Here is a 20,119-nt window from a genome sequence, read left to right on the forward strand (position 1 = left end):
AGATCGCTCCATTGGACGACAAAGGCAAGTTCAAGACTACAATGGTAAAAACCAGTAGTGTCGAGGATACTAAAAAAACTCGAGTCGACGCCAAGCCGCCGAAGACTCTTCGAGAGTCGAGCACTTCTTCGGTGCCATACAAAAAACACCTGTCGAAGGCTTCGACTTCATCGTCGGCGTCGACCGTTTCGGGACCAAAACCAAAAAACATCCTCGACGCCCGTGTCAGTCATCTTCGAAGACTCCTTCGACAACTTAGAAGGATTTAGCAATCCCTTCGACGCGTTTGGTAGAAGAAGAAAGGAGATTCACTCCTTTGCCCAGGTCAGACTTTAAGTCCATGTCCTCAATTTATGAGAAATCTGGCTCAGAAGAAGACGAAGTTACTCCTTTTGGAGTTTCTTATGGCACAAAGCAAGTTCCTGAGGAACTTATTGACCAGGAATCTAGAATGAGAGACCTGAGTGATACTCTACATTCTGCCAGTGGAATTGACACCTCCCCAGAATTAGTTTGCCAGACCTGATCCTGCAGAGCATGCAGATGGTGGGTACAGGGGTCTTATGACCAGAGTAATAGAATATATGGGTTGGGGTAACACTTGACCCGTTTTTTAACCGGATGACATGACGGATATAATTGTCAGAGGGCCTCAAAAAGATCCAGTTCTCCCCTTTCAGAGGGCTCTTCAGAGGACGGTGGAGAAAAACTGGAATAGTCATGAGAGTATTGCTGCTGCAGATAGCACTTTCCAAAAAAAATCTAGACCAGCTGGAACGCATCCTGAATACTTAAATAAGCATCCGACTCCAGAAAGTCTAGTCATTCAGGCAGCATCTACATCAAGACAGACTGCATATCCCACTATTCCTGCAGATAGATAGGATAAAAAAGTTGATGCATGGGCACGTAAAGTTTTCACGTCAGGCAGTATGGCCCTTAAATCGACAAATGTCACCTGTACCCTGGCCAGGTTTACCCATACCCTGTGGGACTGTATTTTGGCGGCGGCTGATCATATTCCGGAAAGCGAGGAAAGGGAAGGCTTCCTGAATATAGTCAAAGACGGGAAGGAGGCAATGGGGGAATGTCTCCAGTCTGGACTGGATACTGCTGATAGTATCAGCAGGTCCATGGCTGCAAAAGTTGTGCTAAGCAGATTTGCGTGGTTGAGGAAGTCGGGGTTTGCACCAGATGTGCAAGCCAGACTCCTTAACATGCCCTTTGATGGCTCGAGGCTGTTTGGCAGCAAGGCTGATGAAAGCCTAGAAAAACTTCAGACCTTGAAAGCGGCAGCTAAATCGCTTAGCGCCTCTATGTGCCAGCCTCTAAAACCCTATTCCGGCTCATCTTCCTGGAGGGGTCGTTCTTTTTGATACTACTCCTCTTTTGGTAGAGGAAGAGGACAGGCTTCTCAAAGGGGCAAAAGAAACTTCCCTCGTGGAGCACGAGGAAGAGGTGCAAAATCAGCCTCAGGAGCGGCATCTGTACCCTCAGCCACTCCTGCAGCCGCCTCCAAATCCCTCTGAGACTTTGTTGCACAAGGTCCCAGTGGGAGGCAGGATCTCTCAGCATCTGAAGGAGTGGCGGGGCATTACCTTAGGTGCTTGGGCACCACTGGAAACAGTAGCCCAAGGTTACTGTCTCCCCTTCCTAAAAAGGCCTCAGAATCGTCCACCGGGAGCCAACTCTGTCAAAATTCCAGATCCGCTCCTGTTGCAGGAAATTTTAACCCCTCCAGAGAAAGGTGCGATAGAACTGGTACCTGTAACGGAGCGGAACAGGGGTTGGTACGCCCCATATTTTCTCATTCCAAAAAAGGACGGAGGACTGAGACCCATCTTGGACTTGAGAAACTTGAACAAGTTCCTCAGGAAGGACAAGTTCAAGATGGTGACTCTTTCTCAGATCCTTCAGGCTCTCCAACTCCAAGATTGGTTGGTATCGTTGGACCTTCAGGATGCTTAATGTGCCAAACCATCCAAAGCACAGAAAGTACCTGAGGTTCGCGATTGGCAATTCTCATTATCAGTTTCGAGTTCTGCCATTCGGGTTGACCTCCGCCCCGAGGTTGGCAGTTGTGGCAGCGAGTCTCAGGAGAGGAGGCATTCACATATATCCCTACCTGGACGACTGGTTGATCAGAGCAAGTTCTCCAGAACAAGCTCAGGAACATCTTTCAATCACCTGCCACTTCCTCCACAAATTGGGCTTCTCCCTCAAGTTCACGAAGTCCCACATGATACCATCCCAGAAGCTCCAGTTTATCGGAGCAGCCTTGGACACTGCCTCGGGAAAAGCCTCGCCTCCCGAAGTGAGAGCTCTCCACATCCAGCAGATGGTAACAAAATTCCAGAATGCCCAACGTCTACCGGCCTTCGATTTTCTCAGGTTGCTCGGCCTCATGGCATCCTGCATTTTCCTAGTACTAGAGGCCAGGTTGAGAATGAGATCGCTTCAATGGGCACTCAGAACTCAGTGGTCCCAGTTCTCAGGGAATATGTCGGATCTTCTGCAAGTCCCGAGTGCAGTTGTTCAGGATCTTCTATGGTGGGCTTACAACGACAACATTCTCAAGGGAGAGTCTTTTTGGCAACCATGGCCAGAGATCACAGTGGTGACGGACGCCTCGCTCACAGGGTGGGGAGCGCACACCAACGATCTGACAATCAGCGGTTGTTGGTCTCCATCGGAGTCCAAACTACACATCAACCTTTTGGACTAGCGCTGAAGGCCTTTCTGTCCTCTGAACAGGGAAAGAATGTCCTGATAATGACGGACCATACAGTGGCAATGTACTACCTCAACAAGAGAGGTGGTGTAGGGTGACTACCACAGTGCAGAGAGGCAATGCAGCTCTGGTTCTGGGCAATGAAAGAAGGAATCTATCGGCAATTCACCTAGCCGGAGAGAAGAACACGGCGGCAGATGCTCTGAGCAGGCAGAGTACAGTCTCCCACGAGTGGGAGTTGGCTCAGAAAGTCCTTCTGGAGATCTTCGCCCTTTGGGGAAACCCTCAAGTGGATCTGTTCGCCACCGCAGTCAACCGGAAGTGCGATCAGTACTGCTCAAGGGAATTTCCTCAAAGAGGAGCTCTGGGAGACGCGTTCGTAGTGGAGTGGAAGTTTCCGCTGCTGTCTGCATTTCCCCCAGTCCTCGGGATTCCTCAAGTAATCAGGAGGTTGAGAAAGTTCAGGAAAACCATGATCGTAATTGCCCTGGATTGGGCCGGGAGGACGTGGTACCCGGACCTTCTAGACATGTCATCTGCCCTCCAATACGTCTTCCGCAAAGAGGGGATCTTCTCTCGCAAGAGGAAGGTCGGGTTCTCCATCCAGAGGTCAAGACACTCAACCTTCACGCATGGTTTCTGAGAGGTTGAGATGCAAGGATTGGGATCTTCCGGATGACTTAATGGAAGTCTTGCTTTCGGCCAGAAGGCCAGCAACAAAATCTTTGTATCGATGTTGCTGGAACAGGTTTAGTAACTGGTGCAAAGATAAGGATGTGGACCCTTTTCAATGTGGCACTCCAGTAGTCCTCTCTCTTCTATTACATCTTGCCAATCTGGGGCTCCAGATAGGAACAATCAAAGGATACCTTGCTGCGCTGTCCATTTTCAAGCGCACCTCGGAAGAGGTTTCATATTTCAAAATACCACTAATTCAATTCGTAAAAGGACTTACTAACATATACCCTCAATACCTTTTCATGTCCTAACTTGGGACTTAAATTTAGTATTAAAATTCTTGACTTGCATACCTTTTGAGCCTCTGCGCTTATGTCCATTGAGGCTTTTAACACTAAACACTGTCCTTCTTCTGGCTCTATCATCAGCCCGCAGGGTTAGTGAACGTCAGACTCTCTCATGCGGACCACCATATACTATTTTTAATAAGGATCTTAAAGTTAAACCTTCATTCTTACCAAAGGTAGTTTCGGACTTCCATTTGTCACAAAAAATAGTACTACCAACTTTTTATCCCCCTCCTCCTCATTTGGGCAAGGAAGAGGAGAGACTGCACAGACTAGATCCCAAGAGGGCTCTTAGTTTTTACATCTCAAGAATGTCTAAATTGGGACAAGATGACCAACTATTTGTAGGCTTATCTGTAACAAAACAGACCATATACCGCTGAATCATCTTAGCCATAATTGAATGCTACAGATTAGCGGGAAAAGACCCACCAGATGGGCTTCGTGCCCATTCTACAAGGGGAATGGTTACTTCTGTGGCTCTAAAGAGGGGAGTCCTGGCGGCAGATATTTGTGCAGCTGCAACTTGGAAAACAATGCATACTTTTGTCAAGCATTACTGCTTGGATACTGCCTCCTCCAATGAGGGATTATTTGCCAAGGCAGTTCTGCATTCTGTTCACTAAAACTAGTACTCCCGCCTCCAAAATTGTCACTGCTATGGGAGTCTATCATAAGATGAGGAATACGTGGGAGGACACAATCCATTCAAAGAACGAGTTACTTACCAACTGTAAAGTTCTTTCGACTGGATGTTCCTCCCACGTATTCCTCATCGGCCCTCCCATCCTACCCCACAGTACAGTTTACGTTTTCTTACACTTTCCTCTCACCTCTCACGATGAGTGCATCAGTTATGGGGCACGCCTGGGTGTTCCTCCTATGTTTCATCGAAAAAACAGAACTGAAGCAACAGGCGCGGCTCAAGCTATTTATACCATCAGTGACGTCGACCGAGTACAGAGTCTGTCGAGGGACAATCAACGCCACGACCTCGAGCACAGCGGCCTATGCCGAGAGAGGCATTTTTTTCCGAAGCAGCAAAGCTGGAGACAACGAGTTATCATAAGATGAGGAATACGTGGGAGGAACATCCAGTCGAAAGAACGTTACAGTTGGTAAGTAACTTGTTCTCAACCAAACACTTCAGTCACCCCCTACACTGTGTATTCTACCAACAGTTGCCACACTAACATGCCCCCTCGCATTGTAATACCATGTGCACTCCTTAGCTAATGCCTCGGCTTCTCCAGAAGTCGCCTCCCAGAACTCAGTGCTCATTACTCCCTCCTGCCTTTCTCTTGGTCGTCCACAACCTTCCCCTTTGACGCTACCCAAATAACGCAAACTTGCTTCTTAGAGTTTTTTATAATTCCCTTCCTATATGCTGGCATTGGCTCTCTGTCCCTCTCCAATCAGTGCCCAACTCTCCACCTTGGGTGTGTCAAACAATACAAAAACTGTAAGTAGTGATCTAAGCCGCAACCACTGTCTCGGCTGTTGAGCTCTGCGATTCTCCCACTCCACGCTGGACCCCATCGGCTGTCTAGAGCAATGCCGGTGTCTCGGCTTCGTTTTTCGGGTCTCTGTACAGGTCATCATTGTTGCGGCTGTGTGGTGGTTGGACTTCTAACTTCTTTAAGCTGATGTGGGGCACTGTTTCAGGACTAGATTTCTCCACAGTAGGTCCCTCTGCCCTGGCGATCGGGGGTTGCCATCCCTCTTGACATGGCCAGGTTACTTGCCTTGTCTCACCTGCAAGATTCTTCCAGGTCTTAGTCAGGAACTTGACCTCTCCTTGGTCTTCCTGCTTCAAGGATTCACCTTCAGGCTTCTGCATGGCCACTTGTATCTCAGACTTCACTTCTAGACCCCTCTGCCTCCTATTTTCTTCCAACTTGTAGGTAAGTCTTCTCCTGGCCCCTTAACTCACAATAGGCCTTCTCCCCAAACCTCTGATTCTCCACATTATGAGATAAGTCCAGCTACAGCATTCATGTGTAGTTTACTGCACATATTTATATATTTATTGGACAATTGTATGGCGCCTATACACAGGTGTTTCCAGGTGCCATAAGACATAATTGGGGGGAGGGGGGTGGGTGGAGTGCAAAGGAATCACAAAATTAGAACTAAATTGTATTGGCCCTGTGACAATCCTACCGTGCAAGTGCATGTCAAGGTGATGAGTGCAAGGGGGAGGGGTAGAGGGAGAAGTTCAGGAGTGGGGTAGCCCCAAGGGTGGGGGTGGACAAATGCTGGGCGGGCCAAGGCGGTAAGAGCTGGGGGCAGAAGGGGGCAGGGAGGATGAGTGCGGTGGACAGGGAGGACTAAGTGGGGCTAGTCTGGGAAAGGGAGCCCGAGAGCAAGTGCTGGCAAAGGATGCTGGTTGGACTGGAAGGGGGGGTGGTCTGGCCCCTGTATGACTCTGAAGGCAACAGGCTGTTGTCCCAGCGGAAGATGGAGGGTTAGCACTGGAAGAGGAAAGGGAAGGAAGAGGAGGAAAGGAAAGTCTTGAGAAGTTTCTGGAACTTAGGAAGATCCGGCTCAAGTCTGAGTGTTGAGTGAGGCCTTCCAGAGGGAGCAGCCAGCCGAGGAAAAGGATCTACCTCCTACTCTCTGCTTGGAAAAACATTTGAACTCTGGAGAGTTGGAGACAGAACACTGAAGGACTCTGGCTGGGAGGTATTTAGGGAGGGTAAGCTGGATGTAAAGAGTTCCCAGACCCCAGGCAGCCTTTTGTATGATGCAAAGGGTCTTGAATTTGATCATTGCAGTCACCGGGAGCCAATGCAGAGTTTTTAGGGCTTGAAAGATGCGGTCCCTGGGCTTGACGCCAAGGATAAGTCTCGCAGTCCTGTTCTGAATTAGTTGAATGGAGCGAAGGGAGCAAAGAGGTAGTTCGAGGATTAAGCTGTTGCAGTAGTCAAGCCTAGAGAGAACTAGGGCTCTGGAGACATTGAGCTTCTGGGGCAAGGTGAAGAGAGGTAAAATGCCCCTGAGGAGATGCAACTGAAAATTGAACTTCTTGGAAAGGTCCATGTGTGGAGAGAAAGAAAGGGAGGGGTCAAAGTTGATCCCAAGGTTTTTGCCTCACAAGTGGGTGAGGGGTGAAGACCCAAGGAGTCTGGCCAGAGAGTGGGAGGGGGAACAAGGAGCAGGTGTCCCAATGAGAAGGATCCCAGTCCTACTGGCATTAAGGCAGAGACCATTGGCAGAGGGCCATGCCTGAATAGCAGTCGGGTATGAGGGTGGAGGGGGAGGAGGAGGTGGTGGAGGTGGTGGAGGTGGTGGTGGTGGTGGGGGAAGGCAGATTGAAAGAGAGCTGTGTGTCGTCTGTGTAACACTGGAAAGGAGGGGAGAAAGTGGAGAGCCGGTGAGCCAGAGGGGCCAGGTAGATGTTGAAGAGCCATGGCAATATGATAGAGCCCTGAGGGACACCACAGATAGAGTGTGAGGTGGGGGGGAGGAGAAAAGGACCCATTTGCACCTGGTAAGGTCTGTTTGAAAGGAAGGTCATCAGCCACGCCAGTGCCCTGTCTGTGATGCCTTGGGTATCATTGTTTATTCACTTATTACGCGCACCAGACACAGAGGTAATGGGGCGCGACAGTATGAGAATGCAAGTCTTAGGGTTTGAGGATGTAGTGGTTGACTTTGTCAAAAGCAGAAGAAAGATCGAGGAGTATCACAACAGAGGCAGTGTTAGAGTTCAGGTTAGAGAGTAGGTCTTCATAGGTGATCAGGAGAGTGCCTCTAGCCTTGAAACCGGACTGGTGGTCATGGAGGCAGCCAGCCATTTCGGTGTGGAGGGTCATGGAGGGTCAGTTGGGGGATGACCAGCTTCTCCATGTGTTTGCCCAAAAAAGGGGGGATTGGAAATAGGGCTATAGTTAGCCAGGTAAGAAGGGTCAGAAGAAGCCTGTTTTAGGAGAGTGTGCACAAGAGAGTGCTTAAGGGGTTGAGGGAAGGAGCCTGTGGCAAATGTGTGGTTGCAGAGGTCAGTCAATGCTGGAGCGAGAGGCGATGTTGTCCTTGATGGTTCTGGAGCAACAGGGAGCACCTGTTTAGAGGAGACTTTCATAGAACGGACAACTCTAGAGATCTCATCTGATGCAATGGGGGAGAAAGAGGTGGTTATGGGGGAAGAGGGAGGCCAAGGGAGGAGAGAGAAGGGAGGGTTGGGTTGGGGTGGGGGAGGAGGGGATCAGATTACAGAGATGACAGGATGTCAAAAATTGTGGAGGAAAAGTGGGCAGCCAGTGCAGTGGGTCTGATAGAAAGGAGAAGAAGAGACTGCAGTAGGATTGGCAAGTTCCTTGTAGATTTGAAGAGTTCAGCCTGGTGGCTCCAGAGATGTGGGCTTGGACATGAGCTCTCTTCTTGGAGCAGATGGAGAGACAGTATTGCCGTTGGAGTAATTGGCAGGCCAGTTTGTCAGGGGATGAGCTAGATGCCTGCCACTTCGCTTTGCACTTGCGTTTCAAAGCGGCCAAGTCGGAGTCCTACCGAGAGTTGCATTTGGAGGCAGGCTCCATGTGGATCCTCATGACGGGGGCAAGTATATCCAGGGTGTTGGAGATGGAGATATGGAGAAGGGCTAGCACAGAGTCTGAAGGAAAGTCCAGTGAAGGGGGCAGAGGAGGGATGAAGGAGGAGGCAAATGCACCCACTGACACACACTTCATTGGTCGAATGACGGAGAAGGAGTCTGGCAGTGCGGGCGGAGGCGTCTGGACAGGGAAGGTCAAGGAGGGATGAGAGGAGAGAGTGGTCAGACCAGGAGAGTGGGGGTAGTGAGAGAGTTGGAGAGAGGGATGTCTGTTCAGATGAGAGCATCCAAGGTGTGATCGGCAGAGTGGGTTGGGCCAGAGGGAAGGATAGTGAGGGAAAGAGTGTTGTAGAGGTCGCAGAAGAGAACAGTGGCCATATCAAGGGAGTGGAGATGCATGTTGAAGTCCTCAAGGACGATATGTTTGGGGGAGGAGGCAAGAAGAGGGGACAGGTCGGCCCATTCTGAGAGGAAGAGAGCTCGTTCCGGGGAGGTCTATAGATGGTAGCAAGAGTAAGAAAGAAAGTCGGTGAGACAGGCAGCCTGCAAACTAGGCTGTCTTGGTTCTGACTATTTATATGCATGTGTCTACAGCACCTCTCGGTTCTCAGCATTCATATACAGGTCTCGCCAGTGCCTCTTGTCTCTCTTCCCTTGTCTCTGTGTTGAATGCCTTCCAATAACACCACTACCATGCCATGCGACAGCCTCCCTGTCTGCAGGGGGCAATGAAGACGTCTGTTTCTTCCTGTTCTGAGCCCTTCACTTGTCTTTTCCAGCTCCTTTTATAGATCTCCAGCGTGGCTTGTGTTTGTGCCACCATGCAGGATTGGCTGGGGCTCAGTCTCTGAATGAGCTATCCTCTTGGTTCTCCCTAATTGGCCATTAATGGGGCTACAGGTGCCTTCCTCGTATTGGCTAGTTTCTAAATCGATTTGGGGTTGTTTTACCGCGGCAGAAATGTCAGCGATGGAAATGACCGCATGAGAAATGTACATTATACAAAATTGTTTGTATATTTCCCATGCGGACATCCAGGGTAAAACAACCCCAAATCCATATATCGGGTCAGCTGCATGGGTGTACCCGCTCACTATACTGTATAGTATAGTGAGTGGTATGTTGTGGGGGACTCCCCCGCAGCCTTTTTATTTTTTACCTACACCACCAAAAAGATACTACAAAATGTCCTACGAACATTTATTCATTAGGACATTTAGTATCTATTTTCGAACCTTTGGTGGTGAAGGTCATTTAGATTTGGTCATTTTGGCCAAAACCTCTAAATCGGCCTTACCAGTCAGTTCTGCAGTTTTAAGGTACTGCGATACGTCAACACCATCTTGGCTTTTAGGCAGTCTGTTCCCCGCTCAGCTGCGTTCCTTGTTGAATTGTGGACTGGGCGTGCATTGTAGTGGCTTCTTCGGTTGACCGCGTGGCCCACTGTCACTTTACTATCTTTCCCCATATTGTGGGTGAGGAAAACCATGTAATCTCCTTCTTTGAGCTCTGTGAATTTGCTAACTAATGTAAAGTGCGTGCTGAATCATCTGGGTTTCAGGCCAGGGAGCGTTTCAACATTGAATGCGTGTTTAGGAACTGCAGTGGAATGTCCCTGCAGAATTTTGCTTTACAGGGAACAGCGATCCTGTGTGATCCCACTCCAACCACCCTCTGGGAGGCACATTGGGTAGTGGCCGGCTGACAGTCTCTTGCTGCTCGACCCTCTAGCAAGAGGATGGGAAATTCTACCATCTCACCGGAGCCCCTTCAGACCTTAACTATCATAGATGCCATATTTAGGATTGGAATGGATGTGTTGGGACCATTCAGTCTATACACGCCTGGAAATTGCTACACCCCAGTTCTATTGAATTGCGCTCTTTATTCTGAGGCCTTCCTTATGAAGTTAAACACCATGCAAAACCTTTTAAAACATTTGGGGCCTCATTACGACCCTGGCGCTCCCGTAATGAAGGGTGCCGGTACGGGACCGGCACTGTTCATTACGGGATGCCTTATTACGAGGTCCCCTAGCGGGACCCGCACAGAGCGTCTGGTCAGACCAGACGTCCTTAGCGGGTCCCGCAAGGGGACCAAGGAGCTAATAACGGGCCCGTTATTGGCTCCATTCCCATTGAGCCCTATGGGGGCTCGAATAGGAATAGGAATGGGGATTGGTTTTGTGAATTAGGAATTACCGGGTCCTCCAAGGTTGGAATGACCCAGTAATTCCTCATTCACAAAACCCAGAGCTGGAACCCGGTATGGAGGCCGCCATGCCCTTATTAAGGGCATGGCTACCTCCATGCTCGTAATGAGGCCCTTGGTGCTATACATCGCATTGTTGGGATTCTGGAACTAAATTTTCACTTATCAGGTTTTTCCAGTTCTATCCATACTTCTGTCCAATCTGAAGAAACTGTTAAAGCTAATATGAAGAATCCTGGGAATGTGTCCCTTCTCCCTAAGGGGGAGCTACCCCCTTTGGGACTAAAGAGGTGAGCCTGCTACACAAAACATCCCTAGGTGTTTGGGCATGCAGGATCCGACTAGGCCTGACCCAACACCCCTCTGGGGACAAGGATGACCTAAGACCCGCTTACTTCCGGTATCCAGTGATGTAACTGAAAATAAAATAACGAATAACATTTTTACCGAAAAAATGCTGAATTTGTATTATATATATATGAGGTGGGGTAAGGGATTCAAAAGTGTGGGGAGTGGGGTTAAAATCCTAAAACGGGGATTGGGGGGGTTATTGTTTCGGTATTTAAGTGTCTGTAAAAATATTTTAGTTATAACAATTTTCATTAACACATGGAAGGAACCCTTACAACCCACCTCCCCTAAGAGCTCAGTGTTTATGGAGCACATGAGAACTGACCCGATTACTTACATGCAGGGCCCCCTTAAAGTGGATAGCTTGGTGACTGAACTCTGTTTGCTCCCACCTCCTCTGAAGCCTCATGACCAATAGATTTATTTTTCTAGATCCATGAAGGAACTTAGTGTGTGAGCGAACAATCCAAGGAGAGCACATTTGTCCTGAAGTCCGGGAGAGCAGGCCGCACCGAGATGCGGAGGACTTCCCTCCAGGGACAAGAACTGATTACAGGATGTGGTGGACAGAGAGGAGGAGCCCCGAGAGCACACCTGCTGCTTCGACAAAGCCACCCCACCCGGGCAGTCCGGGATAGCATAGTCACGAAGCAGGCCGTAATGCAACCCAAGGTACCAGCAACCTGATGCACACCTGCTGCTGTACTGAAAGGGAAGAAGTAGACGAGAAGCCGAAAAACAACCTGCACATACCGATGCCGAGCAGCGGAACTGCCAGGGACTGGGATGCTGACGCCCTCCAGGATCCCCGCCATAAGAGAGAAGGTACGCGGCAGGAAAAGGGAAACCGGAGGAGGGCGGTGTAGTAAAAGGCAATAAGGGCAGAGAAAAGCTCAGATCCCGCTGTGGATTGAGAGCTATAAGAGCGACTTAGTCATCGGGGCCGGGAAAGCCCAGAGCCAGCTGAGGCCTGAGAACTTCAATATCACTAAGGGGGAACGGAAGAAACCTCAAAACCCATTCTGAGAAAGCCCATAGCACGCTGGGGGCTGAGAGCAGCAGGATCCCACACTGGGCAGAAGAAACCTAGTATGCAGGGTCAAGAAGTCCACAGCCCACTGGGGGCTGAACTAAAAAGACCATAAGTGGGTGGGGAGTAGAAGAAGTTCACAAATCCAGGCTGAGAAAGCCAGATTCCCTCTGGGGGCTGAGCAAAACAATATCTTGAAGAGAAATAGAAGAAACACATTCACCCGGGCTGAGAAAGCTCTGAGCCCACTTGGGGCTGGAAAAATCAGAGTTCCACGATGGGATAGAAGAGACTCACTAATCAAGGCTTTGCATCTAGAGACTGAACTTTGTTGTTATTCTTGGACAGACCAAGAAAGTATATCCTGGGAGGTTGGGGGGGGGGATACATTCTTTACTTTTTGGATTACTTGAAAATGAACATTGGGCAGTTGTCTTAAAGCCCAATGACTTTAATTTAAATGTCTTTCTTTTGGTTATTCAGAGGCAGGCCTATTGGAAAAGACTATAAGGACATTGTTGGGGTCGGGGGGGGTCAGAACACCAGCCACCACCTAGTTTACCAAGGGCGAGTAACCCTTTTGACTAAGCTGTGACTTAGTTCATCTTTCTATCTTTATGTTCATAATTGTCAGGTGGGAAATAGGATAGAATAGGGTTTTGACAGAGGACCAAGTTTGTTTTGTATGACGTACTGACGAGCACTGGTTTGTTATTTTGTTGCATAGAGAACGCCTCTTAGAAAGCATAATTAGCTTTGATATTCTTTTCTTTAACAATTTTAATAAAATAGTCTGTTCAACCATGTTCTCTTGTCTGTTTCCTATTTCTGACCTACCACAATAGATAAGCTCTCATCCTCGGTTTGCCACACCCAACGACCAATATCCTTGTGGAGTGTTTCTAGCTAACTCTAAATAACTGAAGCCATAAATGGTCTTCCCAGTATACGAGGAACTGAAATAAGCTCTTACCATGGGCCCCTTTTTCTGAAAACTCCTAAACTTCTACTGGTTTCTTGCCATTCGACCTGGCGTACAGGAGAAAATGTATGAAAGTTCTGTATATCCCGATGGATGGATGGGTGGGAGGGAAGAGAGGATCCAGAAGCAGGCCACTAGAATGTGCGTAAACCACCCAGGAAAGACTCTGGTTAATCCACAACTTTGCACAGTAACATTTCCAAATTATCCAAAAGAAGCAGAAACTCCTGTATCACTGAGAAGTCAAACTAAGGAAGCTTTATGTGGGTGACTTTGTCATGATCTTGCTTCCGATCTTGAGGAGTAAGTTGGTGACCAAGTGACACAGACCATACTGAGTTGCACACGTTTTCAGTGACTTCAACTGTTGCGTTCAATGGGACAACTGCCAGAAGTCCACCCAAGTATACCACATTATTTGGCTCAAGGCATGGCAGAAACCCGAGGAACCCAACACTGATGTTCCACCTAGTGGTGAGTGAAAGGGAAAACATCTAAGCAGCTTTAATCTTATTCTGAAAGAGAAAGACTAGGCTCCAGACCAAATGGAAGATCTACAAATTACTTATAACATTTCGCTTTTTTCCTCATGGATCGGCCCGCTGGGGCTAACAGATTTGTACATCGCATCGAAAAAACTCCTGGTTAATCAATTTGAGTACAGGTCTGTTGACTACTACAGGGCCATCAAAAGACAGTGAAAGAGAAGGTTAAAAAAAAAAGATGATTATAACTGGAAGTGATGGGGCCCTCACAAAGCCATTGGTCCTCACTGATCGCTCTGGTGCTTAAGCCGAATCTGAGTCAGTGATTTTGCATATATTTCAGAAAGGTGAAAAAAAAATCTCTTGCTTTAGCGCATACCTTAGGTCAAAAGTTAGTGAAGTGATTGAAAGGATATGACCAGCAAAATACATTTCCATTTCAATTTGAAAAATTATATTGGCAAATTTGGCCCCAGAGAATAAAGAGAAGCCCCCCTGTGTGACACCTATGGTCTTTTTCAATTCACTGTACTACCCTTCAGGCAGCATGGGGCCTTGGTGACCTTACAATGGATAATGTATACGATAATGCAATCTCATCAAGCCTTTCCAGAGTCTGTATAATGACATTGAGATATATTGTTGGAGCTGGGCTGAACATATGGCACATCTTTATCTGGTACCTCAAAGCCTCAGGAGGGCAGACATTAATGCCAATCCAGCAAAAAGGTACATTTCCCTGCCCTTTGTTGAATACTTGGTTTTCAAGTTGTAAAGGAGGCAGTGTAATTGTGGGAAGCAAAAGTTGAGAGCATCTAGAACACCCTGACTCCAAAGAAAGAATTATAGGCCTTCTGTGGCCTAATGGGCAACAATTACTGCTTTATTTCAAACTTTTCACCTGTTGCAAGAACCCTAACCCACCAGCTAAAGGCATCCAACTGCTGTTCTATTTATTGATTGATGCTCTTACTGATTTTTCTGGTATGTATGTGTTTGATTTATATAGCAACAATCTAGCTAACAATGTGATGGGGCGTCTGCCACAAATAACCATGCGCATGCCGTCGGGCAGTCCAAGGGTGTTTATTGACTTTACAACAGACCAAGTAACTGTCGATGCAAAAATTGTTTTTTTTGGGCCTACTCTGTTCTTTAGGGAAGTTGGCGCTAGGGCTGTCCCTCTGTGTTTCCTGCTGGGTTATCTCCTCCCTAGCCCACATGTCCTTAGCAGGGATATTGGTGCTCGCCAACAGTAACCCCTGTATATCTCTTTGCTAGCTTCTCTATTGATGTTTTCCCAAAAACAATGGCAAACTAACTCCCTAGGCTTGGTCTAATCGTTCCCTTACCAAACCCGCTTAGTATTCTAGGGAGTTGGTGATGGTGAATTCTTCCCATTCTTCCACCCAGTATCACTCTCTCTACTCCCACGCATGTTACCTGACCCTTCACTACATATAGTCCCAGATGTTCTCCTTGCACCACGTTGCTATCCCTCCAATCTCTCTCTGCCTTTTCACCTCCACTCTTTGATCTTTACTTCTCTTCTTGCTTCTAAATTCCTTCACTTACTAGTGTAGCTACCACCAGCTACCCTGTTGTTATCCTTTCCTCCTTCGTTCCCGCCTGCTCTAAACCTTTTCATCCAATAGTCCTCAGCCATGACTATCGCCCCTCCATTCTCACCAGTCCTCTTTACTCCCCTACTTTCCCTCTTAGTATTACTATTTCTCACTACTGCTGCTCCCATTCTACTGCTACTACGGCTCACAAATGCTCACTACTGCCCACTACTACCATCTACCCCTCTACTACCGCCCCTCCCTACTCCCCTGCTCCTACCACCACTACCTCTGCTCCCAGCAATCACTACCTTCCATAGCCACTGACTTTTACACGATTGTTACTACACACAACCCTTACTCTCTTATCAAATTACTCCACAGAACCCCTCTCTCCAATAGCTTCTGTGCTTTCACCTCCTTTGGTCTCTCACCCAGCTAACCCACACTCAAGCTTTCACACACCTTTTCTTAAACACCCCTCCTGCTCCCAGGATTGGCCAACTTCCTTTACCAATCACTTATCTTCCTTCAAGGGGTGTGACATGCAGACGGCTCAGATTCCAAGGGACTTCTAAACCCCACCCCTTCCTTGTTCCTCATGGGGCACAAAGTAGTCTGCCCTTTAAGGCCTTTTTATAGGCTACTTTTTACCCAATTAACTGTGGTGGGCCCATAATGGCCCTTATTGAGGAGTTTATTTTAAAAGAAAAACTCCCTGGTAGCTGCCCTTGGAACGTGGGCTACAACAAACCCCATCTGCTGGCGTTTTGCGTTGCTCCAGTCCATCACAATGTGCTCACCACTGCTACCCGGCGGCTGAGCAACGACTGTCTGTCCCTTCCTGCTCTGGCAGCTGATGTAATGCCGGCTGTTGCACCCCACTTCTTCCCGCGGAAGGTTCCTACTCCGGTCCAGCTTGCGTGGTCCAGTGTCTTCTCGTTCTGGTGCAGCATCTGCTTTCTGGGCTGTAGCGGGACCTGCTACAGCCCCACTGACTCCTCTCCGCATGCACACATACACACACATACACACACACACACATACATTCCCATGGCAGGGCCTGCCCCCAGGCCCTGTCACAATAAGCAACGGAGTGATGTACAAAAAAGATGGAGACTACAGAGAGACCAGAAGAGTAGGGGAAAGGGAGAGTGAGGGAGATGGGCATCATAAAATTGATAGGCTTCAAGGTAGTCCTTGAAGAGCGGGGTCTTCAGTTCCTTCCTGGAGTACAGATGAAAGGGGGCCATTATGGTGTATCTTGTTATCCCATTCCAGAGTCTCTGGATGCATGGCAGAAGAATGCCCGTGTATGGTTTTTCCTTCGAGCAGCTCTTTTTATTCTAGTCTTGTGATGTTACGGCCTGTGGTGTTCTAGAGACTCTCAGATATGGTTAGTTCTTCAGCTGGGTAGGGTGGAACTTTGTCATATCCTTGCAGATGCCACATGCAGTTTTAAAGGTAAGACAGCCTTACAGGATTAAATAGTGTAGCGCTCTGATGGTTCTGTCGTACTGCACAACTTTCCATGGTGGCAGAAAATTGGAAATACCAGGACCTGGATGCTGATTCGGAAGCCAGTGATTGGGATGAAGGGCTCTATGTTCCAGGGGAGAGAGCTGCTACCAGGCTGTCTGGGTTTTCTTTGCGATGTGTGTCTTGAAACAATGGTTGCTATCAAAGGCTTTAGTAGCTGTCCTTGTTACTTTATTCAGGGGTCTGCAAACTTTTGGCTTTCCAAATGTTTTGGACTACAACTCCCATCAAACCTTGCCAGCATTTTCAATGGTGAGGGATCATGGATCATAGTTTAAAACGTCTAGAGAGCCACAGGTTGCAGACCGCTGCTATCCTCTATTGATTACTGTCAACTGGTCAGAACCCCCTTTTACTGGAATCCAGTGTTCTTTGTCAAAACAATGTGTTGATATATTTATATATTGTTTCATTCTTGTTAGAAGGCGAAGTGCATTTAATGTAGCCGAATGTGTTTTATTTCCACTTTTTGTTCATGGTTACGTTGAATTCAGAGCTTAAATGTCCCCTTTTCTCTTTTGTGCTGCCTTTGGAACCTCACCTCTGTACGTTGCTGCTAGCTTCTCTGCACCTCTCCCCTTTGACCGTGCTTGCGTAGACGAGAGTTCTTTGCCTTTCTCACTGGCATTTCGTTTTTTCGATCTACTGCATGTACATTTTGAAATGGTGCCTTAAGAAACTCGGCCAATAGTGCTTTGCGAACATGTATTCAATTAAATTTCAGTATGAAACTTGAATCCTAAAAGCAGCAGAACACTGCACTAATCATTGGCTTTTCTTGTTTGTCTTTCTGTTGCCACACTGTTTCCAAAAGATTCACAAAAAAAGCATCAAAAGATGTGAAGCCTGTGAAAGGCTGGCTGTCCAAAGAAGAAGTGGAGTTGAAGCGGAAGGACCGGAGCCAGCCTAAGCCTTTTGGTCTGACAGCTTGGGAGCCCACCGATGATGTGTATGTTACTAAATATTATCCATGGCCTACCTATGATATTGAGGAAGCTGTGCAAATGCTGAAAAAGTTTCAACAATTAGACTTTACTTACCCGAAACAGCCAGTGTACGTTGACCTGAAACTGGACATGAATCTAGACAAAAAGGTATGTTTCAACTTTATGTATGCTGAGCAAGCAAATAAAATGAGTTAATTTGTTGGATAAGAGTGGTTATTTATTTGAGGTGGGCATGAGAGTTTGAAGTAATAGGTGTTAGTGGAGCCAATGGGACAGAGACACAGCTTATAATGTCTTTTTAGATAGTTATGGAATGTAGATTGATGGGTTAGTTCCTAATAACTGCACTGTCAAAGTGCATAAACTCTCTGGATTTGCAAGGTTCTGCACAATGTCCCCCTCATTTTGATTCACCCGCAAGCATTGAAAAGCTCCACTTAGTTGAACATTACTCAGCAACAACTTGTCAAAAAAAAAAAGTAACTTAGTTGAATAGTCACTCACGTAAAAGAAAAGAAAATGTATACCAATATATTAATACAGTTATCAGATTTGGACATAGCACCCTCATGTCAGATTACTCCTGCTTCTAAGCACTCTAACAATTTGTTGTTGTTACTTTAAAGTGTCAGGAATTAAACTCGGACACAAGTTAGACACTGTTTTGGCTAAAAACTTTTATTGATAAATGAAAAGGGGTTGGGAAAATGCCTCACTGTTCCTGCACGGGAGTTTTCCCTACCTAAACTCAAAACTACGGATCTGTCAGTGTCTGAATGCCCAAAACAAAACCGCCCCATTTCCAAAGTACTATTCGAAGGGATTGTGTCCTCCGACTTATTCCTCATCTTATATCTCCTTCCAGCTCTGCTGGCCTCGGAAAATGTTTTCTCTAGAGAGCGCTGCGCGTCGACGGTCTCCGAGTCGATGTCCCTCGACAGCAGCCGTATCGACGCCGACGTCATCCTGGGTATAAAGGCTGCGCGCAGCGCCCGTTGCTTAGTTCCGTTTTTCCGCGCTTACTCAGTGCCTCGGAATACCGTTGCTCAGTTTTGTCAGGTTAAACCTATTTACCTCGAGTTGTTCGATCCGTATTCGATGGCTTCTTCGTCGGAACCGACAACTCCTCGATCCGGCTTCAAAAAATGCCGAGATTGTGGGAAAAAGATGTCGCTGACTGACCCTCACAGAGTTTGTCTGTGGTGTTTGGGAGCTGAACACCATTGTTCGGAGAGCAAGGACTGTATGTCCATGACAGCTAAGGCCCTGAAGGAGCGTAGGGGGAAGCTGGAGAAAGGTAAGACTTTTAAAGCTTCTTCTTCGTCGACGAAGTCGAGACAATCGTCTCCTCGTCCCCGTTCGCGCTCCAGATCTCCGAGTGGGTCTCATCACTCCTCGAGATCGAAGCACTCGAAGAGGAGACGTCGAAGATCCCCTTCCCCTTCTCCGTCTTCCTCTTCCTCTGTTTCGCCAAAGAGAATCCCGTGCCCCACAAAACATAGTTCCCGGGCTGAATGGGAGGAATTCCGCAAAAATATGATGAGCGTCTTTGAGAAAGCGGCCTCGACCCCCTCGAAGACTGCAGAGAGCGATGCTCTGGTCGAAAGACCCGAAGGTCAAAAACGCCGCGAGTCGCAGTACCCGGCGAAGGAAACCTCTCGAGCGTGTCACGAACCCTTGAGTAGGACTATGACCTCCAAACCTTCCTCGAAGGTTCCGTCGACGCCGTCGACGAAGGTTCCGTCGAGGTCGATGTCTTCGACGCCGTTGTCGAAGGGACCTTCGACACACGAGTCTGTCGACTTGACGCCAGCTTCGACACCGGTGTCGACGCCAAGAAAAGTCACGGTTACGACACACCCAGTGACTATCCCCAGGTCCTCAGAGTCGATGGCTTCGAGATTGTCGAGTAGAATCCCAATTCTGTCGAGGTCTTCGAGGCCTCCGCCTTTGTTTTCGACGCCACGCTCGAAACCTTCGGCGTCGACGACATCGACGTTTTCGAGGCCGATTATGACAAGTTCGGCACCCTCTGCCTTGGAAATGGGGTTTACACCCTTTATGAGCTCAGAACAATTGAGAACTATGTCCTCAATATTGGAAGAGGGTGAATTGTCTGAACAGGAAGACACATTTGAGTTGCAGGGACCTGTAACCCCAATTAGAGGAATTTTCCTCTGAGGAACGCAGGTTAAAGGATCTTCATGATTCCTTACATGAGGCAAGTGGGTTAGACACCTCCCCTGAGGTGGAGTTTGCTAGGCCAGACCCGGGGGAACATGCTGAAACCCCCTATAGAGCCTTAATGGCCAGGATCACAGAGTTTATGGAGTGGTCTGCACCTTCACAATCTTTCCAACAAGATGACCTCACGGATATTCTTGACAAAGGCCCACAGGAGGATCCTGTGGTGCCTTTTCATAAAGCTCTTCAGAGAAAGATCATGACGAACTGGGAAACCCCAGATGTCGTACCAGCAGTAAATAAAAAACTGTCTACAAAGTACAGGGTATCCTCTACAGACCCGGAGTTTTTGTCTAAACACCCATCCCCAGAAAGTCTGGTGGTACAGGCAGCATCCTCTACCGATGTCAAGACGGCTCATCCTACCTTCCCACAGGACAGGGACGATAAAAAATATGATGCTATGGCAAAGAAAGTCTTTTCGACATGTAGCATGGCGTTAAAATCTGTTAATGCT

At 47.9% G+C, this 20,119-nt stretch overlaps 1 protein-coding gene across 2 annotated transcripts in view; it reads left to right on the top strand.

Annotated features, from left to right (window-relative positions):
* MRPL1 (mitochondrial ribosomal protein L1) overlaps window positions 1-20,119 on the top strand; it is a 658,446-nt gene that overhangs the window by 187,021 nt on the left and 451,306 nt on the right. For both annotated transcript variants that reach the window (XM_069626339.1, XM_069626340.1), the window contains exon 4: window positions 17,286-17,565. In XM_069626339.1, the coding sequence (XP_069482440.1) occupies window positions 17,286-17,565 (280 nt within the window). The remainder of the gene's footprint in view (window positions 1-17,285; window positions 17,566-20,119) is intronic.

The sequence above is a fragment of the Ambystoma mexicanum genome, chromosome 6p, assembly GCF_040938575.1.
Source record: "Ambystoma mexicanum isolate Mex_15411 chromosome 6p, UKY_AmexF1_1, whole genome shotgun sequence".
Taxonomy (NCBI): domain Eukaryota; kingdom Metazoa; phylum Chordata; class Amphibia; order Caudata; family Ambystomatidae; genus Ambystoma; species Ambystoma mexicanum.